The 15907-nt window shown below is 27.4% G+C and overlaps 1 protein-coding gene across 3 annotated transcripts in view; it reads right to left on the bottom strand.

Annotated features, from left to right (window-relative positions):
- The window catches only part of LOC117172191 (peripheral plasma membrane protein CASK), a 638537-nt gene that overhangs the window by 61200 nt on the left and 561430 nt on the right, over positions 1-15907 (bottom strand). For 2 of the 3 annotated variants that reach the window (XM_033360031.1, XM_033360028.1), the window contains 2 exons: positions 14076-14240; positions 8904-9068 (listed from right to left, as the gene is read on the bottom strand). In XM_033360031.1, the coding sequence (XP_033215922.1) occupies positions 8904-9068; positions 14076-14240 (330 nt within the window). The remainder of the gene's footprint in view (positions 1-8903; positions 9069-14075; positions 14241-15907) is intronic. The other variant, XM_033360030.1, reaches the window with a different exon arrangement.

The raw sequence follows: 15907 nt of genomic DNA, 5'->3' as shown, positions 1-15907 counted from the left end.
TATTGAAAAAAGGTAGGAAAAATTATAATCAGTTTGAAATAATATATATTTAAGACTTGACGACGTTTGAAAACAATTTAAAAATTTTTTGAAATGTTTAAAATCTTTTGAGATAATCTCTTAAATTAATTTTTCAACACCAAAAAATGATTTAAAACTTGCCTGAGAATCTTAGGAGAACTTTTTTATTATCGTGGAATCTTCTAATATCCTTGCGGAACTTCAAAATGCAAAAGTTTTAAAAATCTCCTTATATTTAAAATGATTTTTTAATCTTTTAAAAGCTTTTTAACATCTATTGAACTAACTCAATTTTTGACGAAAAAAATTTAACGGTCACATGGGAATTTGATAAAGAGTTTCCTTATATTACAATATGGAAAAGTTAAACTTGCAGAAATTAAAATTTCAAAAATTTAGAAAGACAAATTTTCAGCACAAAACTTCCTTAGCCACCTCTGAATACTTTTTTTTTATCTGGCCAAAATTGGGGATTATTTTCTCGCCAAGAGAAAGAAATTTCTGAATCAAGATTTTTTTAAATCTGTAAAAAAGGATTTCATAAAGCCCCCTAATATTTTTTAAAAACAGATACAGAGACAGAAATAATTGTAATAAATACAACTCAGTTGAATTTTGAGTAAAATTTTTAATTAAAATTTAAAAAAGTTATTTTATTTGAAAAAGCCTCGCTTTGCGAAACAGTAGATTTTCCTAAAATGCTCTTCGCTTTTCGACCATGATAATCCTTTTTCCACAAAACTAAGGTTCTAGGAAAGTCCATTACAGTGATACAGAAATTCTGAAAATCTCCTTCATTTAAAATCACATAATGAATTTCAATTTAAAATCAAACGAAAATCCTAAATACTTTTACCAAGTTTGTGAAAAAAAATTAGTTCCAGACAACAAAATTCTTTAAAAATCGAAGATTGAAAGCTATTATTGAATTCTAATTGCCATCTACTCCCGTAATAAGAACGGTTTCGGACATGGCTTGCAGTGGCCTTCGTCCTAAATCGGGGAAATCCAAATGTAAATAGGCAGGGCGCATTGAACTATTTCTGTTGGAATTGGACGCATCACGCAACCTAACCCAACTAATGCACCGTGGATATTATAATGCGGCATGCCATTAACCGGGGGTTCTTATATCGGGAGATGAGTGTATTATATGAATGACTTTCACAGAGACTATGCTGTTTAGCAATTTTAATGAACTTAATTAATTAAAAATCAGTTCTGAAAGTAATCCATTTTTCAAAATGGTTTTGTAATTCCTTTATCCTTCTTAAGAAAACGAAAGATATTTTTCTCTTATGGAAACAATCCAATTTTCTTTTACATTTATTTTTGTTATAAATATTCGTTAGATGGCATTTACTATCGACATCTGCACGGTGCCTACAGAGACAGGAATTTATTTCGGCTCGGGTAAAAATCGAGACGTGTGTGTGTGTGTGAGTAGGATACGTAAGCGGGTGCAAGAAAAACTCCATCTTTTACGAAAAAGAATACTTCTGTAAATTTAGAACTCACGTTTTCGTCCGCTTTATTGATTAAAGACTTCGAAACAGTTCTCGAATTTCTCTTCTAATTAAAGCGGATCAGATTTAACTAGAAATATTTTTCTCTAGAGCAATCAGAACTTCCACCTCACACAGAAGCATAACTCAATCCAGAATTCAATCAGTTTTTTGCCACTATTTCTCCCATTTTCTAGGCCAAATCTTTTATTTTCCTTGACCACTAATATTCAAAGACCAGAATTTTAATCTTGTGACATTTTGAGTGTACAATATTTTTCAAACGCAATAAATAAGAATTGAAATTAAAGTTCAAGAATTGTTCTTAATTCTATTTATTAACAAAAGTACTTTCCTACTATAAAAATTCATTTTCTACCCGAATAAATGAAAGTTAAACAAAACAGTTGAATTTGCGATAAAAAGATAACTTTTTAACAAAATACTTTATTTTAAATCAAATATTTAAGTTAAAAAAAAACAGTTGAATTTTGAAGTAACTACTTGAATTCTCTACCTAAAAGATAAATTTTTAACTAACAAGTCGATTTTTTAACAAAAAATATTAATTTTTAAACCAAAACAGTTGCATTTTCATTAAAGTAACAGAAAAAACGAATTTTGAAGAGACAATTGAATTTTGAACCCGAAAGGACTCATTTTCAACAAAAAAATGAATTATGAACGAAAAACAAAAACAAAAATAATTGATATTTCTACTAAAAAAGACAACATTTATAGCAACAAAGATGGATTTCAAAACCAAAGTGAAGAATCTTCAATAAATTACAAGAAATTTAAAATAGATAGTGGTACTTCGATTAAAAAAGATAAATTTTTAACTAAAAATGAAGAAGTCAATTTGCAGAAAAAAATTAGTTTAACAACAAAGATCTAAATTTTTAACAAACAAGTCCAAGTTTAAAGAAAAAAGATGCATTTTCAAGAAATAAAAATGTTTAAATTAAGAAGAAAAAAACGTCTAAATTGTTGAACTGTCAAGTCAGAAAAATTTTGTGTAAAAAAGTTAAATTTTTAATAACAAAGTTAATTTTCAACTTAAAATCTGCATTTTTAACCAAAAAAGATGGCATTTCAAACAAATAAGATCAATTTTCTACAAAAAAAGAAAATTCTTGAACTAAGAAAGATCCATTTTCAACAAACAAAAAAATGAAAAGTTATACTTTTAGTAAAAAATTTAATTTAAGAAAAAAATACAATTTTCTAACTAAACAGTTCATTTTTTAACTTAGATGATGAATTTTCTAGCCAAAAAGATGAGCTTTCAACAAAATACATTTCTCAGTCAAAAAAGAAAAAAATCATTTAAACTGTTGAACTTTTCAGACAAAGAAACAATATTCTTTAAAGCAGTTAAATTTTCCACCTGAAAATATAAATAGAAAAAAATTACTTTGCAATAAGTTACATTTTTAGCCAAAAAAGATAAAATTTTAAATATATTAGATCAGTTTTCTATAAAAACACGAATTTTCAACTAAAAAAATATACATTTTTAGTGAAAAAAGTGAATTAAAAAAAATGTCAAGTAAAGTGATAAATTTGAATAAAAGGTTTTTCAGTCAAGAAAGAAAAGAACATCTGAATTATGGAATTTTCTAACCGAAAATATTGAATTTTCAACAAAAAAGTTATTTTTCACTCTAACAGTTTCATTTTTAACGAATAGAGATGCAATATTAAACAAAAAATTCAGTTTTCTATGCCAAAAGATGAATTTTCAAATAAAAAATATCAGTTTTCAACTAAAAATTAAAAAATTAAAGTTCTTGTAAGAAATCAAACTTTAACTAAATAAATCGCCCATAATCTGAAATTATGAATCTTCAACAAAAGAATGATTTTTTTAATAAATGGGTTTAACTTTTACTTAAGCTGTTCAAACTTCAGCAAAGGAGATGAATTTTCAACAAATAATGTGATAGCAGATATCTCAATACAAAAAATTAACAAAAACTGAAATGTCCAACCTAGAAATATTCCAGTTCAATTTTCAGAACAAAAATATGAAAAAATTTGAATTTATACAATAAAAGACGAATATACAATAAATAAAGTTGAATTTTCAACCAAATAATTAAATTTCCCACTAAAAATATAATTGTGAGGAGGATGCGGCTTCCAAAAAAGAAATAAAAATACAAGTCAAATAAATTAATAAAAATAAATTACTAACAAGAATATTGTATCAGGGTGGCCAAAAATTTCATTTGCAAAATTCCCTAACTATTTCTTGTGCCAATTTTTCATTTTCTCAGACCATTGATATTCAAAGTTGAGAAAAATGATTAGCCTTGATAGTTATTTAAACAACCTCTAATACAAAATTCACTGAATTTTGCAAGTTTTTTTTTTAAATTCCTGACTTTCCCTGGCCACTAAACAAAGAAGATCAGTTTTCTACAAAAAATGATGAATTTTTAACTTAAAAAGATAAATTTTTGGACAAAAACCGAAAAGTTAAATTTGTAATAAAAAAATTAAATTCCAACAAGACTAAACGAGTTTGCAATAAAACAATCCAATTTTAAACAAAATAGACGAATTTTTAATGAAAATTATGAATTTTCGAACCAACAGAAATGTTTAAATTATTTTTCAGTCAAGGAAGAAAAAACGCAAGCAAATTGTTTCCTGGCTTTTACCAGATTTTGTTCAAAGTCCCTGACTTTTCCGGAATTTCCACTGATTTTCAGATTTTTCCTGCCCTATAAACATCCCGAATTAGAACAGTTTAGAAAAGTTTAGCTCTACGATTTGTAAACTCAGGAAAGTCATGAAATAGAAGTTTGGCAATAAAAGGTTTCTCAAGTGCATACGTTATGAGATTAAACTTTAGTATTTGCGAGGGTTCTGGCCCGTGTAAATTAGTTTCGTTGTTTGAGATCTGCCACGAAATAATCGCAGGAATCGTGAATGTGGAGTGCCATTGTCAATTCGAATCACGTTCAACGACTTTGTTGGAAGTAAATTAACGTTTAGGTGCTGAAGATTAGATTTTGAAATTAGAGAGACAATCTAAAACAAATTAGTTTCTCTGATATCTTTGAAACCTGAATCTCGCTATACAGTTAAATTAGTTCCTACCGTAGACTAGAAATAATTTTCTACGTGGCTATTAAGATTCAAAATTAAAACTGTTCCAACATGTGAAAATGCAGAAAATTCCAGATTTTTTACATCGACGAAAAAAGATGAGTTTTCTACAAAATAATCACAATTTCAACAAAGTGGTTGAATTTTCAACCAAATGGTAGAATGAAAAAAACGTCAACCAAAAACAGTTGTAATTTCTGCAAAAATAATTGAATTTTTTCGAAGACAGTACAGTTTTCAATTTAAAAGAACGAATTTTCAGTCCAAGCAGAGAATTTTTAACAAAACATTTTAATTTTCGGGCAGAAAAAATTACGTTTTAACAAAACACTTAAATTTTCAAAGAGAATTAGGATACAAAAAAGACTTTTAAACCTCTAAGGTTTAATTGTCATAAAAAAGCTTAATTTTAAGTCAAAAATGATGAATCTTTAACCAAATAGTCAAATTTTTAATAAAATAGATTCAAATTCAACCAAAAATAGTTGCATTTTAAAACAAAGAATTGAATATTCAACTAAAATAAATTCGTCCAATAATGGAAAAGGTTATTTTTCAGTAAACAAAATGATATTCAACAAAAAATTGAAATTTTCAACAAAATAATCAGATTTTCAAGCAAAGAGATAAATTTTTATCTAAAATGCTGAATTTTCAAATCAAAGTTTTTAGTTTTCAATCAGAGTTTAATTTTTTAACAAAATAATTAAATTTTCAACAAAATAGTAGCAGCAAAGCAGACCAATTTTTAACCAGGAAGATAAATTTTGAAGTAAAATGATGAAATTTCCAAGCAGAAAGAGACATTTTCAACCGAAAAGATTATTCAGTCAAAAAAAAAATGTTTTTCTTAATTGCTGGAGTTCAGCCAAAAGATGAATTGTCTGTAAAATAATCGAATTTTTTATACAAAAACATCAATTTTCAACAATAAAGTTAATTTTCAACCAGAAATCGAACATTTGAATTTGCAGATCAAAAAATTATTTTTAAACAAAAAAAAAAAGAAAAAAGATTCGACCAAAAGAGATAAATATTCAAACCAAGAAGATTCTTCACTCAAATGAGAAAGAAATCAATCAAATTGTTGAAATTTCAAACCAAAAAGGCGAATTTTGCATAAAACAGTTGAATTTTCAAATAACCCACAATATTACTTTTACAAAAAGGGAATTTTCAATAAAAATAGTTAAACATTCAACCAGAGATAGCAATTTTTTGATCTAAGATGATGAATCTTCTACTAGATTCGTTAAATTTTCAGTTAAAAAAATTAATTTTTAACTAAAACATATGAATTTTTAACAAATAATATAATAGTATATATTTCAACAAAAACATATTTAAATTAAAAATTAAAAATAGTTGAATTTGGTAACAACAAAAAAATGAATTTTCAATAAACTAGTTCAATCCTTGATTAAAAATAAATAAATTGCAATTAAACAGCTACATTTTTATTCAAAAAGGATGAAATTTCTAGGAACTAAAAAAAAATAATTTATTTGATCAAAAAATACAAATTTGCAATAAAATGGTTAAACTTTCAAATGTTGTTCAAATGTTTAACTGAAACTTTATTCTGCAAGAGGAAGCAACAGCAGGAAAAATGAAACGGAAAGAAAAATACAAGGCAAATTAATTAATTACCAGAATATTATATCAGGGTTGCCGCAAACTTCATTTAAATAATTGTCTAGTTTTTTCTGAAACATTTTTTTAATTTCCTTAACTATTAATATTCAAAGACGCGAATTTTAATTTTGTGCAATTTTTAAGATACAATCCTTCATAAATGGAACAACAGAATTTTAGATTGATTTATTTCAATAAAAAAAGAATACTTTTCTACCATAAAATAAGAATCATTAATCCCAAAGGACGAATTTTCGACAAAAGAGTTAATTCTCGACCAAAAAGAAGACTCTTGAACAAAATAGTTAAATGTTCAAGAAAATAATAAAATTGTTAACGAAATTGTTGAATTATCAACTTACGAATTTGAACTTTCGATCATAAAAGATTACTTCTTTAAAATGGAAATCTCTCAATCTTAATATTGTAAGAATTTAAAAATGAACGATGAATTTTAAATGAAAAAGACAAAATTTTCAATAAAATATAAATTCTCGACAGAAAAAATGAATCTTTAAGAAAATAATTCAATTTAAAATAAAATGCTTGAATTTATAACCAAGTAATTGGATTTTATAACTACAAATATGCATTTTTAATCAAATATTTGAATTACAAAAATTAAACTTCAGTCGAAAAGATAAATTTTCAACGAAAACGTCAATATTAAATAATAAAAATTAATTTAAACGCAATAAACGAGAATTCAAATTAAGATTTAAAATGTTTTATTAATTTCCTTTATTTGAAAAAGGGCTTTCCTAACATAAAGAAAACATTTTCTACCCTAATACATAAACGTTAAACAAAACAGTTGAATTTAAGATAAGAAAGGTAACTTTTGAAAAAAATACCTGTATTTTTAATGGAATATTTAGGTTGGAAAACAAACAGTTGATTTTTTAAGCAACTACTCGAATTCTCTATCTAAAATATGAACTTTTTACTAAGTAGTCTATTTTCTAATAATAAAAAAAGATTTGTCTTAGAAAAAAAACAGTTGCATTTTCAATAAAGTAACCAAATAGAAGATTTTTTACGAGAAAATAGAATTTTTAACCCGAAAGGATTAATTAAAAAAAAGAATTATTTAAGAAAAACGAAATAGTTGGTATTTCAACAATAACACCAAATTTTTAAAACAAACTAGCTCAATTTCTAAGAAAATTATGAAATTTTCAAGAAAATGGTTGAATTTTTCACATAAGAAGATGAATTCTCAATCAAAAGCGTAATAGTTCTTATTTCGACTAAAAAAGATAAAATGTATAGCAAAAGAGATAAATTTCAAAAACAAAGTGAAGAATCTTCAATAAAATAGAGGATATTTAAAATGAATAGCAGTACTTCAATTAAAGAAGATAAACTTTCAACTAAAAATGAAAAAATCAATTTGCAGTAAAAAAAATTAATTTAACAGAAAAAATCTAAAATTTTAACAAATAAGTCCAATTATAAAGCAAAAAGATGATTTTTCAAATAAAACGATTAATTTTCAAGAAATAAACATTTTTGAATTAAGAAAAAAAAGGTTTCATAAATTGTTGAACTGTCAAGTCAGACGAATTTTCTGTAAAACAGTTACATTTTTAATGCAAAAAGTTAATTTTCAACTGAAAAATCTGCATTTTTAACCAAAAAGGATGAAATTTTAAACAAAGAATATTAATTTTCTGCAAAAGAGAAGAATTTTGAACTAAAAAAGATCAATTTTCCAACCAAACATTACATTTTTTAACTAAGATGATGAATTTTCCAGCCAGAAAGATTAGTTTTCAAAAATAAAAAAAATTTTCAGTCAAGAGATAAAAAAAACATTTAAATTGTCAAACTTTTCAGACGAACAATCAAACTTTTTTAAATGAGTTGAATTATCTACCTGAAAATATGAATTAAAAAAAAATTTCAACGAAACAACTAATTGAGCATTAAAGCAAAAGAGACGAAATTTAAATAAAAAAGTTGAACTTTTGACCAAAAACATGAAATTCCAACAGCAAAAAATGTAACAGTTGCCTCTTACAGAAATCCCCTGACTTTTGCAAGATTTTTATCCAACTCAATGAATTTTCCCTGATTTCCAGATCTTTCCTGACCTGCAGCCACCCTGGAAATGAAGAAAGTCTTGAAAGTGATTCTAGCATTTTAAATTCATCAACATCCTCCTTAAGAGGAAGGAAACCTTCTAGGTGAAATTAGCTTTTCCTAGCTTAAGACTTAACCAAAGAATTTTAAAATTATCCATTAAAATACATCGAAAAGTTTCTTTTGAACTGAGAATCCCTCAAAATATGAAGGGTCCTGCAATCAGGTATTAGCAAACATTCTCGGTAGAAACTCGGTTGATACGCCTTGGAATCAATTTACCGCTCGAAGTTGGAGGTGGAAGTTCAAGCGGTGATTCTAGTTTATTTAAGTTTAAGTGTGAGATTTGCGTGAGCGGAGGACGGAAAGCGGATTTACTAAACGACGCCGTGGTGTGCTATCGGAAGAAGAAGCGTTTTTTGTTTTCGTTGCTTTTTGGGTCTTCCCGGGCTTTTCTTTCGAGCTACCCGGAACCGATTTCACCGATTTCTGAGTGGATGTTGTTGCACCGGAAGCGGAACTGAAAGCTGTTTTTACCGAGAAGGAAGTAGTTGCAGTGGTAGTGGTGGTAGTAGTAACAGATGTTGTAGTGAGGGTGGGGGAGTGGTCACGGATTTTGGGGCTTACTTGTACCTCGCAGGGAGGCGGCGCGCTCCTGTATGATGGCACTATCTTGAACGTTACTGATCCTCGTGCTTCCCGCTGAAACAAACAAAAATATATTTGTATAACTCATGCATTATTTCAGCCCTGTTCAACGCCTATGAAGCGGGGCTAAAGCTCTACTTTTTCCTCCCTAGGGTGTAAAAAGATCCTTTTACTTCCTAGAATATGAAAAGTGACGTCAGATGCGAATAATGAAAATTATAAATATATGGGTTTTGCACTTTACGATACTTAGCCCACTCAGGGAGCTTCAATAAAGGATGTCACAATTTTAGGAGGGGTGGGGGGTTGCCGAATTATGAGAATCTGTGAAAATTTCACAGACTCCCATTGTTAAAATGTGACAGTGGGGGACGGAGGGTCGAAAATTCGCCAAAAAATTATGACATCCTTTATGGAAGCTCCCTCACCATAAAAACTGTAAGGAAATTTTGGTTGCAAAAAATAAAATGTTTCAGTAATTTATCAAAGTTACTACATATAATTGATTAAATTACCGTAAATTACCAAAAATGTTCATAAATTTAGAAAAATTGCCGGAAATTTATAGAAATGTTGTAAGTGAATGTTGCGCAATTTAGCTTAAGTTACCATAAATTGACTGTAATATTACCATAAATTGCCAAGAAAAATGATTAAATCTCCGTAAACTTGTAAAAATATTTAAAACTGAATTTTTGGTAATTTATGATAAGTTATCATATTTACCTGTAAAATTACCATAAATGACCAAAAATTTCCATAAATTATTGGAAATTTATAAAAAATTTCACATTAAATTTTGGGCAATTTATAGTAAGTTACTATATTTACCTGTAATATTACCATATGTTACCAAAATGTTCATCAAATTCCAAAAATTTATAAAAATGTTTAAAATTGAAATTTGGGTAGTTTATAATAATTTATCATACTTACCTGTAAAATTACAACAAATGACCGAAAAGTTTCATAAATTTTGGGTAATTTATGCTAAGTTACTGTAAATTAACGTTAAAATTACGGTAAATCATGCTTCCGTAATTCGAAATCTATTATGAGCTGAGTTTATAACTGTATTTCGAGAAATGTCAGAAATCATCCATTTCTTATAAAAAATATCGTATTTCATTCCATTCCATTTGCAGACTTTAAAGACGAAAACGCTCTTAAAACAGGCGAAATAGGGCGATTTTCACGAAAATATGGGAATGAGTGATTTTAAATCAAATTATAGCAGGTACTCCATGCAGGGTGGCCGTTTTAATATAAGAAAAAAATTTCCGTTTTTTTCCGTTTCTCAAACATTTTTCTAGTTCAATTAAGTTTCAAAAATCGAACTCTAAAGCTAACTATTTTCCATATGAAATACTGAAAACTGAGCTGCAAATCAAAACACTCAATAATTTAAACGGATTAAATAGAAGTTACTAATACTTTTGAACTGAGCAATTTTTGATTAAATGTAGTTAAACTTACAAGTTAAAATTTCAAAATTTTTATCAATTGTAGAGATCAAAGATTTAGATTAAGTTAGAAACATTAAAAATTGAACTATTACATTTTTCCATAACTGCAAACTTCTTAAATTGAGTGGAAGCTTCTAATGTCTCCCCTAAGGGTTTACATTTTTCTTACACCTTCTCTATTCCTTTACACACCCTCCACACACTTACTTGGTGGTGGAAGGGGGACCTACAGTTTAAGGTGGGTTCCGAACCACCAAGAGCAACAGCCTTAAGTACTTAGAGAAAACCTTTTTCTCTAGAGGTACCGGTTCCCACGACTCTCCGGAGATGAACACAACTCCCTTGCTAGGCTAGTGTTCACCGCATGGGTCACCGAGACTCTTACTAACTTCTTAAATTAATAGTTAAATTATTTTGATTTTAAATATTTAAAAAAATTTTAAAGTGCTTCAAAATTTTAATTTTAAATCTTCAAACATCTACATGTTTTTTTTTACATTTCTTCAAAGTTTAAAATATTTTTGAAATTTTTTCAGAACATCTACGCCTTCATTAAAATGATTCAAAATTTGCCTAACATTTTGTTTAAAATTCTGCTAAATGAAAAAATTCCCTTAAAATCTTACACATTTATTTATGATATTTCTGTACATCTTTCTAAATATTTTTAAATACTCACTTAAAATTAACTTTTTAAAATAAGAAATTATTTTCAAATTTTCATAGGTAATAGTTTGTATTCTTCTGAAAACTTTTAAAATTCTTTAAAAGCTTTTACATTTTTTGTTCGAAATCTGCCGCAATCTATATTTTGTTTTAAATTAGGCAATGGACTATTCACACGGAAATTCGGATACGAATAGCCGGATTTCTTCGGTAAAAGTATACACTTTATTATTTTAATTATTTTGAATCACTTCAAATTTTTAACTAATTTTGAATTTTTTCAAAACTTTTAAATATCTCTTTAACTTACTTGATTTTTTCTAAGAAAAATAGATGTGTTCAATTGTTATTTATTCAGAAAAATTCAACAATTTGACTTGAAAATTAACGTTTTTCAAATAAAACAATTAAAATTGTACCGGTCAAAGGTTAGTATTTAATATTTAATTATAATTGATGATTTAAAATAAACAGTCAGATATTTCTAAATATTTCTTAATTCTTATCTTTCTTAAATAAACAATTTTAACTTGAATAGTTTAAAACTGGAATATTTTATAGTGAAATAATATTTTTAATTTAATAAAAGCATTTAATTATGAACATATTACATTTTAGTTATTTTAAAATATAAAACAATTTAAATAATGGAAACAGTTTCATTTTTAACGTTAGAAACTAGAAATTATAAAATTTGGAAATGATAACGAATTGTCTTGTGAAATCAATTATTATTCACTTTTTAAATTTGAAAGTGCTTATTTTAAAATTTAAAAATTTATCTGCTATATCATCAGAGATTTTCATCTAGTCTTATTAAGACGTTAAGCATTTTCTGTTATTGAAGATTCTTAACTTGGTCGATATTGTGTAGATTTTCTGCCTTCATGGTTTAGAGGGTTGATCTACTGTCGGTAAGGTACAATCTCTGATGATATAGCAGATAAATTTTAAAAAAATGTTTAAATAAAAAATTTTTTTTTTAAATTTTTAAATAATTATTTGTACCATTAACACCTAGCTAAAAATTAGCGTTATGTTTTTGAATTAAGAGTTCTTATTCTGATCCCTCTAATAGCTTAATTGGAAAAGCACCTGACCGGAAATCAGAAGTTTTGTGGTTCGATTCCCAAAATAGTATAGATAGAGTAGGATCTTTTTTTCAAGAAATAATTTTAATTTTATTTTGAAAGTGCTGTTTAATTTCAAAAATCATCATTATTTTTTATTATAAACCTTTGTTTTCAAAAGTTTCTCAGTTTTAATTGTTTAAGTCCTAAAAACTGCATGTTAAAATTCAAATTAAAATGTACATTTAAAAATTAAAACCTAAAATTAAAAACTTTTTAAAGGGGAATATTTTCTAAAATTTTACAGAAATCTAATAGCTTCTCTGATGAGAATGTAAAAAGATGAATACAAAATACAAAACAATCCAATTTTTTAATAAATTGTTGAATTTTGTACAAAGCAGTAAAATTTCCAATCAAATACTTGAATTTTCTATTAAATTGTTAAGTTTTCAAGCCAAAAAGACGAACTTTCTACAAAAAAGTTTTAACTTGAACACCAAAGTGTGTACTCGAAAATGGGAATTTTCATTTAAAAAGATGTATTTTTAATTTGAAAAAAAAACATTTTTCAACATAATACTTACATTTTGAACCAAAGAGATGAATCTTCAACCAAGAAAGATTTTTTAATCAAGAATTGAAAAAAATTTGAAACAAATAAATTGCTGAATTTTCTGCAAAACAGTAAAATTCTTAACTAAAAAAGATGAATTTTCAAACCGAAAAGAAGAATGTTCAATATAAGAGTTGAATATTCAACTAAGAAAGATTTTTTAATCAAAAAAAAAATTCAACCAAAATATAAATATTTTAAGCCAAAAATACGAATTCTCTACAAAAAATTGAATCTTTAAACTGAATATCTGAACTTTTCTAAAAAAAAGGAAATGTCTACCAAAAACGATGAATTTTCAACACAAAAAAACTTATTTTCCAACCAAAAAGATGAATTTTCTACAAAACAGTTTAACTTTCAAAGCGGAAATATGAATTTTAAAATTAATAGTTAAAGTTTCATTCATTCAGTCTTCAGGGATGAATTGTCATGTTATAATGATTACATCTTCACTAAAAATGTGAGTTTGATACTTCAAACAAAAGACATTTCAATTTTAAATAAAAAATAGTGGAATTCAACAAAAAAAAAACGATGTTTCTAGCAAACAGTAGAATTAAAAAAAAAGAGATGATTTTTTGACAAAATTAGTTGAACTTTTACACAAGCAGTTAAATTTTCAACGAAACATTAGTTTTTAACAAAATGGCTGAATTTTTAACAAAATAATGAAATTATCAACGAAAAGAGATGTCCTCTGATCCAAAAATAGGAGCGAAATCTAACATTTATTCTTACATAAACAGAAAAATAAAAAATATTTAAATAAGAAATGTTATATTTAAAAATAATTTAAAGTTATTTTTAAATGAATTCTACCAATCAAATTTTTTTTATAAATTGGATATACTTAGGTCTTGGAAATATACTCATAACGATATAAAAAACTAAGTAAAACACTAAATTAGGAGATAAATGAACAATTTTGTTTGTGTACTTTCTCTATTTGTAAATAATTTATTCAATAGTTTGAATATTATAGCTATATTATAGATGTAACGAAAATTTAATTTTAAATATGAACACAGTTCTTATGTATATTTATTAATTACAGACAATTTCAGTAATATTTAAAGATTATATTTTTAAATATTACATATTAAAAAAAGAGAAGGAAAGTTTTTCAAAAGCACGAACAAAAGGGGAACTTTAAAAAAAAGAAAACGCAGGAATTTATTTATGGCGAAAAAAAATTTTTTATAAAAAAAAAAGGAAATGTGAAATTTAAGGTAAAACTTACAAGTATTTTTTGCAGGGCATTGACAGATTGATTTGCGACTGGAATCCCGTTAATTTCTCTAATTTCGTCCCCGACATGCAAAGTAGCCTGTCTGTGAATCATACCACCGTGCATAATTCTCGCAACGATACATTTTCCATCTTCATTCATTTTGAGCGTAATACCCTGTGAACAGAGAAAAGGCATTCTGATGGGAAATGCAAATTTCAATAAATATAAAAAGTATGATTAACAAATATGGTGATTTATAACTTTTTCCATATTTAGAGCCACCACAACGAATGTATTAGAAAAAATTGGTCAAAGTAAAAAAGAGTTCTGTAACCTGATAAGACATTCATTAGGTATTTCGAAACCTCCTACTCCCGTTCTTTCCCTCCCAGGCTTCACTATACTATTTTCCTACTCCACCATACCTCAAATTGCCATTCTTTGAAAACTTTCTCCTATACTTCCCCCTCTCCTCATTTACCCAGCTAACACTACTTTTCCCATACTTCCCTTCCCCTTCTAAACATAATTCTTAATCACTTCCCCTTCTACCCCTCCCCTCATCAACTCTTATTTCCCCTAATCCATGTATTTCCCCTCCCCAAATTTCCCTTCATTACCTAAATTGTATAAGGGGAGAGGAAGTAGGAGGAGTGATAAGAAATGGGGATAAGGGAGGACAATGTATGGATAAGTAGGGGAATTGAGGGGTAATTATGAGAAATTAGGCTAGGGAAAGTAGAATTGTATGAAGAGTAAGATGAATGTTAGTTGGGAAAGTAAGGAAAGAGGGAAGTAGAGAAAGAAGAATTTAGTGAAGAGAGGCGAAGTAACAGTGTCGTCAATGGAGGGGAATTAAGGGAGTGAAGGTGGCGGAACGCGTGGGAAATAAGGGGGAAATGATAAAAGTGGGAATTTTAAATGAATATATTAATCTCTTCATATTGACGACGAAACCCTTTTTTGTAGTTGAGCCAGCCTCTCCGGAATTTTTTTAATTTATTGACATCCTATGTTAAATACATGCATAAATCATTCGATTTCACTTTTTCAGTTTTTAAAATTGATTCGTTAAATATTTTAGCTCCCCGTGTGGAAAAAGCCCCGCTGAGACACTACTAATTTTAAGGTTTCATGAGTTCAGGCTTACAAATAATGATTTTCTTTCAAAAATTGAATTACCCTTTTCTGAAATTCGAACTCTCACAATATGGAGTTCCATCAGGGCCCCCACAGGGGACCCAGCTCGGTTGCCCTCACGGATCAACGATTCAAATTTCAAAGTCCAAGGGACGTATATTTTTTTGACACTACTAATTTTAAGGTTTCATGAGATCAGGCTTACAAATAATAATTTGATTTCAAAAATTGAATGACACTTTTCTGAAATTCGAAGTCTCACAATATGGATGTTCCATAGGGACCCCCACAGGGGAACCACCTCGGTTGCCCTCACGGATCAACGATTCAAATTTCAAAGTCCAGAGTGTGAATATTTTGTTGACTTAAGAAAAAAATTCTTAGTTTCATATTTTATGAACATTTTTAAATGTTAATAAAAAAATTATATTTCCCGTCATTATAAAAAGTTTTATAGTAGTCTACGACGTGAAAAAAAAATATTACTAGTTATTAGTAAAAGAGAGCTTAAAATTTGGTACTTCAACTTTTCTGAACTGTAGCTTATGAGGATGCCTTTTTCATCGAGTTTCAACTTGTCAGTTTGGCGCAGTGGTTAGCACTCCCGACTGCTAGGCGATAGATTTAGGGATAGATTAAGCAGGTTCGAAACCCCGTAGCGTTAAAAATTTTATTTGTAATATAATGTTTAAAAATGTAAT

The sequence above is a fragment of the Belonocnema kinseyi genome, chromosome 4 (genome assembly GCF_010883055.1).
Source record: "Belonocnema kinseyi isolate 2016_QV_RU_SX_M_011 chromosome 4, B_treatae_v1, whole genome shotgun sequence".
Taxonomy (NCBI): Eukaryota; Metazoa; Arthropoda; class Insecta; order Hymenoptera; family Cynipidae; genus Belonocnema; species Belonocnema kinseyi.
This window is presented reverse-complemented; position numbering and strand designations above follow the sequence as displayed.